The sequence below is a fragment of the Doryrhamphus excisus genome, chromosome 4 (assembly GCF_030265055.1).
Source record: "Doryrhamphus excisus isolate RoL2022-K1 chromosome 4, RoL_Dexc_1.0, whole genome shotgun sequence".
Lineage (NCBI taxonomy): Eukaryota > Metazoa > Chordata > Actinopteri > Syngnathiformes > Syngnathidae > Doryrhamphus > Doryrhamphus excisus.
Window position 1 is genome coordinate 7,557,351 of NC_080469.1, and position 12,930 is coordinate 7,570,280.

The window sequence follows — 12,930 nt, forward strand, 5'->3', positions numbered from 1 at the left end:
CAAAATAGGTTGAGTCTGCTCTTTATTCTTTTGCTCTTTATTCTCATGCGTGTAGATGACCAGGTGGCCAGAGTGTGTTTCCAGACGTCAGTGTGTGTAAGTGAGGCTTGTGCCGGTGTGCACGGCCTGATTGATGTGTACCTGCATGTTGAGGCGTGCCCTCTGAGGGGCAAAGCCATACTGAGACGTAGAGGAAGCGGAAAGCTGATCTGCATCAATCCTATGGGACTCCATGCCCAGGGGGGGACATTCTGACACACACAACACAGGAAAGAATTGTCGTATATGTGAAAAAGTTGAAAAAGCAAAGCTGAAGAAATGTTTTCCAGATTTTGGACAGCCTTTGACTTACTCTTTGGCTCTTTGTACACACGTGGTCTGTTCCTGGCACGCTCCTCGGCCTCCTTCAGTCTCTCTGCTCTCTCTGGTAAAGGTCAGAAAAACACTTTATGCAAAATAAATTCCACACCATTGGCCCTTAAACGTCCCTCGTCTTTCGTAACGTCAAATCCATCAGGGGAAATCATCATTATTCTAGCAAGTTATCCATCTCAAAAATTCTCAAGAGGAGAAGAAAGCACTTCAAATAACAATAGGAATCTTTTGAATTCACTCCCAGTTCCAGTGTGTTCCAGCCAAACTCACATCACTGATATTATTTTTAAATCCTCCTCCTTCTGAACATAGAATAGGATTTTACATTATTGCTCTCTTTTCTGTTGCCCTTATTAAGGCACTAACTAACTAACTAATAATATTTTTTATTAGTCATTTCTCACACTTTATCCTAATAGTGTCCCAGGTGAAAGGTGATTTGCCTTTTGAAAAAAATGTGTGCATTTCTTGCTGCAACCAGCAGAGGCACTGTTGATGCTTTCTTAAAACACTAAGATCATGTCAGCTATGAAAAGTTGATGGCTCTACAGTATAGCACAATCCCAATTAAACTAATCAACATATCCACAAGCAGGGCTGCAGAATTCTGCAATTTTATTCTGTAATTTTATTTTGTAAAGTTTGCCGTAATATTTCAAATGAAGTGGCAAAGTATTTTCCCTCTTTCCTTTTTTTTTGAAAAACAGATTTTCATTCATTCATTCATTCATTTTCTACCGCTTTTTCCTCACGAGAGTCGCGGGAGGTGCTGAAGCCTATCCCAGCTGTCTTTGGGCGAGAGGCGGGGTACACCCTGGACTGGTCGCCAGCCAATCACAGGGCACATATAGACAAACAACCATTCACACTCACATTCATACCTATGGACAATTTGGAGTCGCCAATTAACCTAGCATGTTTTTGGAATGTGGGGGGAAATCGGAGTACCCAGAGATGCACGGGGAGAACATGCAAACTCCACACAGAGATGGCCGACGGTGGAATTGAACCCTGGTCTCCTAGCTGTGAGATCTGCGCGCTAACCACTAGACCGCCGTGCCGCCCAAAACAGATTTTATTCTTCTTTATTCTTCCTTGGCACAGCTACCGAGCACCATCAGAAGCAATGAGTGCTCTCAAGGAGGAGCAAACCATTTCATGCACATATGAGGGGTGGCTGATCAATATGTTTACTTTTTGGTCAATGTGGATATTGAACCTTTACTGCCAAAAACAAGTTAAAAAGAGAGCTTGTCTCATGGCAGAGATACACATCCTTTGTGCTTTTGCCGAGAATGTGAAAATGGCCGCCATTAGGATTGCGGGGCCCTATGCACAACATGTATTCTGCATATAAGGGAAGGGTGGCGCTGTCAATAATAAATGTATGTATTTAAAAATAACACTCAAACAAGGAAATGTTGTCAAATTCCCATCATTTTTGTCCATTTTTTTTACCAGTAATAGTAAAAATAGTGTAGTGAGCTCAATTAGCTGACTCATCAAAAGCCATCTAAGCTCAGCACACTCATGTGGCTAACTAGCGAGGAAGACATTTTGTATTGTAGTGCACATTTGCATGGCGGGGAATCACATCTGTGTTCTCTTATGAGAGAAATGCGATCCAGTGGGAGGCAACAAGCTGTTATCTGTTATTACTTTTACACTTATGTCACAGGACACGTCCACTCTGGCAAGCACACTATCGTATGTCATGTTGTTCACCACGGTGGTGCAACACACTGATGAATATGTTTTTTTTTAAAAGCATGTAGAATGAAAGAAAATTTCCCAGCTTTTCTGTCTTACCCTTGTCTGCTCTTTCTCTTTCTTTGCGTGCTTTCTCTCTTTCTTTCTCCATCCATTTGTCATCAGTTTCACTTTCTTTCCTCCCTGCAGAGAATAAGAAAATGGAAGATAATTAGGTTTTGTACGGCTGTGTATGCCATTAGGTGTAGCACACTGTACAGGAAGGGTGACACCATTTCAACTCATTTGGAAAGTTGCTGTCTAGACTTGATGTGAAACATTTGGTTATGGAAAGTGTGTGTCTGTGTGTGTGTGTGTGTGTTCACATACTCATTCCGTATTCGTCGTACTCATCATACCATGTCTCCTCAAAGGGTGGATTACGTGTAGGCTCTTCTATATAAAAAGACAAAGTGATAAACATGGTGTTTATGGGCTGACATGGTTTATTTTTCTGTTTTATAGGACGGTGCAACCTTGCAATTCTTCTCTATTAGAAACAATGTAGACACCAGCCACGCCATTTCAGAGTTCAATCTTCCATTTCATTTTACAGGAATGATAACAAAGTTTCGATCTGACCGCAGACTTAAAACAAAAAAACACACCACCATGGAAAGTTTGCACTGTGAAGCACGCACCCACCCCTCTTGTCTGGAAAATAGGACAGACTCACTATAATGTTATTGCCATGTGCTGAATTAGTCATTATTTCTCACATGCTCTCATCCTTGCAGCACAGATGGAGGAGGTATTGAATACATTTGCATGCACAGTCTACTTTTTGCGTCTAATTATAATGTGGACATGCTGATTGATGGGCGTTCACTTCACCTCTCACATGTTTGAGTGACAGCAGTTACCTGTGAGAGTTTCTACTTTGATCTCAGGGTGGACTTCTTCGCCATCTGGGAATGGAACTTTTTCTGGCACCTCGACTGCATCGAGAAAAGATTAGGATCAGGAATTAATCACGTCCAAAAAGTTCTTAAAAAATAAAACTAGTGAGAGACTAGACTCCAAAATACTTGCAAATACCTAGCAGAAAAAAATTACAACTAACTAGACCCTTGGATTGGATCCAAAGAAAACTGTGATATCTGTTTTAATTTTTTCCTGCACATTTTGTCATATTAGTATTACTACAACAGCACATATTAAACACAGTGACAGACATACAGCATAACCGATGTAGAGTGGTATTACTACCGTCAAACCGTGGTTTTCGTATGGTTCGTTATTTTGTGAAAATGTTTGACCAAATTTTGCCTCAATTTTTGTACAGTCTTAGTGTGACGGCTAAATTACCCACCATGAGGCCCACAAACGTTTTGAGAAGATGAGAAACACGATGGAATTGGATCCATCTGGGATGTACGGGTAGTCCACATCAACAGCAAGTTCCCACCATACATGTTTTCTGCATGTAAAACTATCATTCTCTATAAAAATTTATTTTTTGTTAACATTTGTAGGTGTCTGGCACATTTTATTTGGATTGCCATTACAGTAGAACCTTGGTTAACCTTGGTTATTAATTTCTTCTTGAAAGGTCGACTCTAACCAAAATGGTTGCAAATTGAATAAATTCTTCCCATAAGAATTAATATAAGTCCAATTAATACATTCCAGCATTTTGATAAAGAAGGTGAGAAACTCTATTGAATTCAATATCTATTGTATTATAGTCATAGCCTGTTATAGTTTTTTTTACATAGATCTGTCCATTTTTTTTCTACATTTACTTACTACTAAGGTACTTATAAAATTGCACTTCTGGTTGGATGCTAACTGCATTTTGTTGCCCTGTACCAGTGACATGAGCAATAATAATAAAGTTGAATCTAATCTAATCTAAATAGCTCATGACAAAACAGGAAGATGGTGTCTGTGTGGTGTTTCGCTGCCACCTTGTGCCTTTGGGCTTTTGGAAACAATGAAGGCTTTCGCTGAAGGTAAAAATAACCTTAAATGTTCATTTAGCTCTTTGATTAACTATTTACTGTATGTGAATTTTTGTTTGTTTTATACATGTAAAACTAAAAAAAACATTTTAACATTCAGCTGCTAGTCACATCATAGACGGGCAACATCCCGGTTGTGTTTTTGTTAGCAAGCTATGCTAACACAGGTGTTTGTGTTAAAAATACATTAAGAGGATTCACACAGTGTATTAATACAACGACAGGACACATGCCATATTGTCCACTATGTGGAAAAAGTACGTAAACCAAGGCAAAATCTGGGTGCACATTTTTGACGTTGCTACATGCTAACAGGGCAGACACTAGCCATAGTTGCACTGTATTTACTATGGGAAAAATTACCTCCGTTTTTGATTTTTTGGAAGTAACTAACAAAAGGATGCCACTGTATACACATTACTTTTAGTCATCTTGGGATTTATACTTCAAATCTGCTGTAGTTTTCCTTGTAATGCTAGTGAATAACAATAACACTGTAGTGAAAATTAGGGAAAATGTGGGGTAAAACAAACAAAAGGCAAAATAAACATGTGGCATCCAAGCATACGTCAGGTCAGCCAACTCACACACACACAAACTGGGAATCATTGAACAAACCTACAAGTTAACCCTTTCTAAGGCACTGTAGGCATAAGAAGGAAGTACTATTTTAATGAACTTTTCTTCCACTATTTTGAATTTTCACTTTTCTATTGTTTTCTTCACGGGTCGCCATCATTATCATTCTACAGCCTTATAGTTAGACGTGTGGAGTGCATTTCAAGTCTATGTTAACAAATATAGTTCTATGCTTTACAAGAGTGAATCTCACTGGATAAACACATACAAAGTGCAATCATCAATCATCTGTCAAATCAAGCCAGAATGACGAATAGAGAAAACATCAGACGTACATGTGGCATCCCAGTAATCACCGTCACTTGTTCCAGTCTTCCCATCAACCTTTGGGGCAGCGGATGTTGGATCTACTTCTTTCCAGTAGATGTCATAGTCATCAGTCACTGGAGGGGATGTGTCTTCGTCCTCTGGTTTCCAGTACTCTTCCTCTATATCAGTCACTGGAGGGGATGGGTCTTTGTCTTCTGGTTTCCAGTATTCTTCCTCTATGTCGGTCACTGGAGTGTATGGGTCTTTCTCTTCTGGTTTCCAGTACTCTTCATCTGTGTCCGTCACCGGATTGTATGGGTCTTTGTCTTCTGGTTTCCAGTACTCTTCATCTGTGTCCGTCACTGGGGTGTATGGATCTTTCTCTTCTGGTTTCCAGTACTCTTCATCTGTGTCCGTCACTGGGGTGTATGGATCTTTCTCTTCGGGTTTCCAGTACTCTTCGTCTGTGTCCGTCACCGGATTGTATGGATCTTTCTCTTCGGGTTTCCAGTACTCTTCATCTGTATCTGTTTCTGGAGGTGATGTCTCTTTCTCCACTGGTTTCCAGTCAACATTATAATCTTCTGTCACTGAAGCGACTGGATCTTCCTCTTCTGGCTTCCAGTAATCATATGGAGAATCTGTGATCTCTGACTCTGGCTTTGATGGAGTAGGATCAGCATCCCAGTAGTCTTCATCTGGTTTCCAGTAATCATTGTCTGACAGGGGAAAACATGGAGAGGCTTGTCTATACAATATACACAATATATTGTCTATACAATCTAAACAAGGTTGTTAGTGGTTTCCTACTGGAGTACTTTGTGTGTATCAACAGATAAGAAACCCAAAACCACAAGTTATTAATTTTGGAGGATGAAGAGGAGATACAGACTATATACCATGAAAGGTTCAACTATTTGGCGATGTAGAGGAGGAATGCTGGTAGAAAACAAGCAAGAAGCTTGGATTAGCCTGCTGCCGTGTTTAATGTAATCGTCAGAAACAGATGACGTGCCCCACGAGGTGGTGTACCTCTGATGCACAGTCCAGTGGGCCCTATGCATTTAAAGTCAATGAGAGGCTCTCATTTGATTGGTTAAGATTACACTCGGCTTTGTTAAACCCTTTCATGCCTTTTCTCCTCCCTCTTTGCCACTTGCGCCATAAGGGGCGTGGGTGTTCTGCACTGGACTGTGCTGCTCACAAAAATTGCAAAGTGCGCTGGCCACACCCCGTTGGTGCGCCTGGTCTCCGAAAGTAGAGCCCAATGTATCACTCTAGGTGAGTAGAGTAGAGGAAAAGGATTGGCTATAGACTTGTGAGTTTTTAAGAACTCACATTAGCAGTGCAAAGCCTCGTATCCTTGAAAGTACTGCTTTCAATACTCCAAAGACATAATCCTGTAATTATCCCCTTCACATATCCTCAATAGTATGGTTCAGTTCAAATAGGAATAATATTATTGATGTTTAAATCTGAATGCTGTTAACTTACCGATGTCGGGGTAAGCGTAGTCTGTGTAAGGCTCGGGCTCTGTCGGCGCTTCAGTAGGGGGAGCTGAAGGCAGCGCAGACACAAAGTCAACAACCTTGACATTTACACACTTCCAAGTACAAACTTGACTCCTGCAGCCTCACCTGTTGTGGTGGGTGGAAGTGTTGTGGTTGTTGTTTGTCTGTCCTTCTTTCTCCCCTTCTTGTCACTTTTGGGCCTTTTGGTGGCATAAGGGTCTTTAGGCTCTTTGTTCTTTTTCTTGTCCTTTTTTTTCTTTTTGCCCTCCTCTGGTGCTCTTTTCACTCGGCCTAAAAAACCTGATTGCAAACAGTGGAACCTTGGTTAACATTCATTCATTTGCTCCAGTTTTTAATAGGTTTAAAGTTATAGTTTTACATGACGAAAACAATATAAATACATACACATGATGACCGAAAGGGATTAATGAAAATTTAAGGTTAACTGTTCCCAAAGACACAGTATGCTACAAAGATCAACATGAACACCACCTTCCTGTTTTGTCGTTTCTTGAATTCAATAGCGTTTTTCGCTGAACATGGAGCCAAAGAAAGTTGCAAGTGCCAGCATTTTGATAAAGAAGATGAGAATTCAAGAACTAACTCATGGGAAAACACAAAAATGGTTCCGTGTTGATCTTGCTGGCACATCGTGTCTTTGGGAACAGTTACATCTTCAATAAAATGGTCCTTTATACCTTTCATTCCTTGTTTACATGCATTTAGAATTGTTCTATGCATGTAAAAGTTTTAGTTTTTTGTGTTAACATTTTCGAGAGTTCACTGCCGATGACATCATAGGCGAGCGACAAAACTACCTTCTGGTTCCACAAACAGTGTATTAACTACATGACAAGATGCGTGCCAGGCAAAATTTGGGCGTGTACACTAACCAAGGTTCCACTGAATATGAATGTATTGTTTTCATTATGTAAATAATTGAGACACTAATCGGATGCCAGTCTAGACGCAGTCTTCAGACAGTTCCATGGAAACATTTTCCATGACGCGCAGTTTTTAATGACAAAAGTCCCTCCAGTTTCTCAATAAAGAAATCACCAACACCTTGGTGACATCTTCCCAGCTGAAAGGTACATCCATTAGTGGGATACATTCAGCAGTTACTTGGGACTGATACGTATTACATGTGGCAGATGTTTCTCCCTTTCTTCTTTCATTCTCCACTGTGAGTATTTAAACATACATTGGTAAAGCCACAGGAACTTAAATCTGTAAGAGTTTGATCCATCTTTTTTCACTTTTCAAACTAAGTACCAGACTACTTAACAAATGATACTCATTTTCCATATACATGCAAAAATTGGCATATGCCAGCCACTCCCACTCATGTAGGACAGAAAGCCAGAAGTTCATTTCACAAGTGAGTCATTACTCTGTATTAAATATAAAATCTGCATTTAACGAATACACTTTTGAGATTACTGACCTGCCTCCGCTGTGACCTCACTGCCGGCGCTCTCCTCTCGTACCTCACTTTGACGCTCATCCTGAAGCAGATCTCCTTCTTGCTTGTCTCTGTTGCTCTGCAAGAGGGAAACGACCCCCCCGGCGCTCTCCCCTTGCCTGGGGGTCAGCAGGCAGCAGAGGGCCAGCAGAGCCACAGACACAAGCACAGTCCGACTCCTCATGCTGGCAGCACAAATCCTTGGAGTTTTCCTTGGAGTTCCACCAGTCACAATCTTGACTATTTTATACTGTTTCTAAGCTTTTCTTCTAGAGTGTCACGATCCAGCAGAGGAGCCCCAATGTCAGCCAGGCTCAGACTGGGCTAGACGCAGGGAGAGTGGGAGGGGGGTGTTGCGATGGAAAGGGGGGGGGGGGGGGGTGTGAAGGAGGTGGCTTAAGCAGAGACACTGGTGAGTTAGACAGCAAATGAAAAGCTTCTGCTCCTAACTTGCTCTGCAGTTTTGGTCAGCTGGAAAAAGCACGAGTGACCACAGGAGTCACCTGCAGGACGAGTCACAACAGGTGCAGGGTTCAGGGGGGGCGAGGGTTAGGGGGGCAGGCAAGGCTGCGGTTTAGGATGAAGCTTTTTTGGGGGATTCAACCGTGGAGAGCAGTCACTGACTGGTGGGTCATTGAATTCCACAGCAGGAAGGGGGAGTTGAGGGAGACGGAGAAGCATTAAGTGGGATGGTATGGGAGTGTGTGTGTGTGAGTGTGTGTGTGTGTGTTTGAATAAAACCATATATCAGCAAACATCAGAGCAGGGATTGAAAGTAAATGAAAACAGGCACACATTCTTTTTCAGTGCAGGATGTTTTCTCCAAAAGGCAACATGAGCTTCCACAGAGCTGCAGCATTGTTTGAAAACAGGATTGTCACCTTTCAGAATGTGTTCTTTTCTGTGCCCTCAGCCTCCCACATGGCGACCTCCTCCTCGTACAATAGTACACTTCATATGTGGCACCTAGTGAGTGTATTTTGACTTTGCATAGAAATGTTGGAGGTGAGAATGGAGCAAATAGGGATCTGGTCTCACACGTGGAGCCTGTATGGATCTATGGGAAGACTTTCTACAAGAATTTGGAATGTGCATCCAGAAGGTTTATGATGTCAGAGGTCACTGATATTTGACCCAGACTCACAAGAAAAAAAAATGGATGTGTTACCACCAGGAGTGGGCGGTACTGCAAATTATGGGTTCTATCCAATAGCAAGTAAATACAGGGTGAGTAATGTCCAAACTGATACTTTGTATTTTAGTTTAATTTTTAGTTTAGTCGTCTACATCTTAAATTATTTTTGAACTGGCAATGTTAGTCATGTCATTAGAGAAATACAGGAGTACTTTGTTGTGGCTGAATAAAGCCCATTTTGTCTGCCATGTCTTTTTGTTCTTTTTATTTGCTCAATAATTAGTTATTCTTTAACAAACTTCCCTATCATACGCATACATGGCCCTCTAATTGTCATTGAAGTTGTGTATGTATATTTCTGTTATTATTTTTATTATATTACTACAGCTGAGTGGAACAAGCATTTTGTTATTGGTTACATTTCATTTCAGCTTTTTCCCCTTTTTGCCCTATTTTACCCATTTTTGTTGTTTTTATCTGGTTTAATTTTACAACATGACTGACTTTTTACAACATGCCCTCTGCAAATGGTCCCTGGGTTGCACTTTGGACACCCCTGGCATAAATGGTAACAAGCACCATTTGGTCAGTTTATGTGTGCAGCTTTTTTTTTTTCTTCATGAAATTAAAAATGTTTGTCTGCAAACATAATCTATGCCATAATTTAATCAAAATTATTGAAACAATGCTATTATTGCACCATGTTGAGATGTTGTGTGTGACCAGTCCAGGGTGTACCCCACCTCTCGCCTGAACACAGCTGGGATAGGCTCCAGCATAACAATAATAAAACTGTGTTCCGTCTACAATTAAAGCAGTGTCATCAAAATAAGGCAGAATAATAGAATTTTAAGTCTTTGCTTCCCCAAGGTAGAAAATGTGTACTGCTATACAAGTTGTACACTACAGTAACTGCCCCAAAGTAATCAAAGTAATCCCTCGTTTATCGTGGTTAATTTGTCCCAGACCCAACATTGACTAAATTTACACTAAGTAGGATTCCTTATTTATAAATTGAATACTTTCACAGTTGTAGCATAGACAAATTGTTTCCAACCTCCTACTACAATTTTAAACATTATTAGAGCCCTGTAATGAAATAACACCCCTATAGTCACCTTTACACTCTCATTATCCGATACAATTACAACAGAACAGAACATCAATGAGACTCATACTGGTGTGTTGCTATAAATGTGTTCCCTGGGGGAGCAAAGACTTTTGCCTCCAATCAAGACGGTAGTGGTAGCGACATGGTCTGGGACTGAAAAGTGCAGAAAAGTGTCGTTTTTCCAACATAACGGGCCCAAACACCTCCAAGTGCCTTGCTGAGGAAGGTGGAGTTGAGACGTGAACCCTAATGAGCGTTGGTGCTCACACTAAATATTCACACTTAGGTTGCCAGCTGTTTTGACAATACCGGCTGTGTGTTGACTCTTTTTCAGTGGATAGTAAATCTATAGTTGCTATACAAGCTGACACTGACTACTGTCATTTTTTTTAGTATTGTCACTTGAGAAGATATAATAAAAGGGTTGATGAAATGTGAGGTGAGTATGTGCTTTCGTGAGATATTATAGCAGACCTTCTGTAAGAGAGGAAATGAAGTCCATAAAGTCAGTCACTTTATAATATCACCACAGTAAATGTATTAGCAATCGCTTTACATTACCGTTTCTGACCATTTTTTACAGATTATCCTCACAAGGGTTGTGGGCATGCTGGAGCCTATCCCAACGGGGTACACACTGGACTGGTCGCCAGCCAATCACAGGGCACATATAGACAAACAACCATACCTATGGACAATTTGGAGTCACCAATTAACCTAGCATGTTTTTGGAATGTGGGAGGAAACCGGAGTCCCCGGAGAAAACCCATGCAACACGCAAATTCCATACAGAGATGCCCAAGGGGGAATCAAACCCCAGTCTCCTAGCTGTGTGGCCTGCATGCTAAACACTCAATCACCGTGCAGCCTAATGGGAAGACAATGGCCCTAAATTTGCTTTTCTGAAGGCTTTACTGCTCCTTTTTGTCTTCCACAAGTTTTTTGACCCATAAGAACAAAGCAACCCCCCAAAAAACACATCAGTATTACGCTGTTCCGGCTTTGCTGATGTTACTGCTGCTGCACGTTTCTAGTGTCACATGCTATTAGGAGTCACTGTGCTCTTTTTCAAAATACCAGAATTCTAACCCATCGTCATTATTTAAATGTACAAAGTTCTCCAAAATTGAGACATGTAAGAAAGTAAGGTGAGCATGGGTGCTGAGTGGTACGGTGAGCTTTGCACGGCGTCTTGAGTGGAGCTTCATCATCCAGTGGGCAGGAAACAATGACATCAGGGAGAGAGAAGGAGGGGAGTTGGGGGTGGGAGGACGGGAGTATGAGTGAGAGAAAAATGCTGTAATCCAGCAGGCTCACTAGGTGCAAATGGAAACAGGTCTACAATCCTCCATCTTGTATTTCTCTGTCCATTCCTTGTGGGTACAAAGATGCACTCCTGCAACATACATGAATGATCTATATCATCACTAATACTGTCTGTTCTGCATCATGTGCATTCAAGGCTGGAAATAAACTACATGTGGAGAAATCATACAAATGACAGCAATAAAAGTAGTTTATTTTGACTGAGATGACAAATGCCTGCAATATTTTTCCATGGTGTGTGCAGTGATTCAGCAGGTCCACCACAGCACATCTGGCTCTGTGGGGGCTTCAGCTTGATGAAGCACAGATGTAGAAGCGAAGCACTGCACAGCAGCAAGATTCCTTTGGAGGCGTCCCAACTTCATTGACCCTGCACCAAAATCCCCCCCCCAGATTGGTCGCAAAACAGTACCAGACAGGAGGCCATGGAAATGCAACAGAATTGCCCTTATACGGCGTACTTTAGTGATGCCTGAGTGATTTATTTCCCTGATGACAGAGTGAAAACCCTTGAACTGTGGATGAGACCTTTAAGGTATGTTGAAACAGTAACATATCAGTGCAGCAGGAACTCACGACGGTCACACCTCAGTTCCAAGTCTGCTTTGTAAAGACCAATGCAGGGAAGCCTTAAATCACCTCGTACACAGCTATAATGGACTTGTTATATTTGACTAGAAGATGATGCAGTGCACCGATCACAATACAACAATAACAAAAACATATATGCATTGTAAAATGGATATCTCTCTGTGTCAATCAAAACTGAGCATTATTTACTTTAGAAGCACATAATTGTTTACAGCACAAGCATATTGTGCCCTCTGGTGCTTAGATTGCAGCATTGAAGAAGCCTGGAACAGCCATCCATCCATTTTCCATACCGCTTATCCTCGAGGGCATGCTGGAGCCTATCCCAGCTGTCTTCAGGCAAGAGGCGGGGTACACCCTGGCCTGGTCGCCAGCCAATCACAGGGCACATATAGACAACCTTTCCCACCACATTCATACTTATGGATTGGACACAGGGCCCTGTACCTGTTTGCCAAAAAATGTGCAGAAAATAGCCTATTTTAATAAACACTCATTCATTTTCTACTGCTTTTCCTCACGAGGGTCACGGGGGTGCTGGAGCCTATCCCAGCTGTATTCAGGCAAGAAGCGGGGTACACCCTGGACTGGTCGCCAGCCAATCACAGGGCACATATAGACAACCTTTCACACCACATTCACATTCATACTTATGGATTGGACACAGAGCTCTGTACCTGTGTATTTTGTGCAGAAAATAGCCTATTTTAATAAACATTTTGAACACAAATCTGCAAACCTGCAGTGGGTGCTGAATGGCGAATATAGTGATCCACAGGCTTTTTGCAGCACAAATCACAGAACACGGGTTCATT

General features: G+C 41.5%; 1 protein-coding gene across 1 annotated transcript in view; it reads right to left on the reverse strand.

The window, feature by feature from the left end:
* aebp1b (AE binding protein 1b) overlaps window positions 1–8,289 on the reverse strand; it is a 15,380-nt gene extending 7,091 nt beyond the window's left edge. Inside the window, exons 1-9 of the mRNA XM_058069807.1 lie at window positions 7,935–8,289; window positions 6,614–6,787; window positions 6,471–6,533; window positions 5,003–5,695; window positions 2,988–3,062; window positions 2,455–2,520; window positions 2,185–2,268; window positions 353–424; window positions 142–251 (exon numbers count right to left, since the gene is read on the reverse strand). Coding sequence (XP_057925790.1) covers window positions 142–251; window positions 353–424; window positions 2,185–2,268; window positions 2,455–2,520; window positions 2,988–3,062; window positions 5,003–5,695; window positions 6,471–6,533; window positions 6,614–6,787; window positions 7,935–8,136 — 1,539 coding nt within the window. The 5' untranslated portion in view covers window positions 8,137–8,289. The remainder of the gene's footprint in view (window positions 1–141; window positions 252–352; window positions 425–2,184; window positions 2,269–2,454; window positions 2,521–2,987; window positions 3,063–5,002; window positions 5,696–6,470; window positions 6,534–6,613; window positions 6,788–7,934) is intronic.
* Between the last annotated feature and the right edge of the window lie 4,641 nt (window positions 8,290–12,930).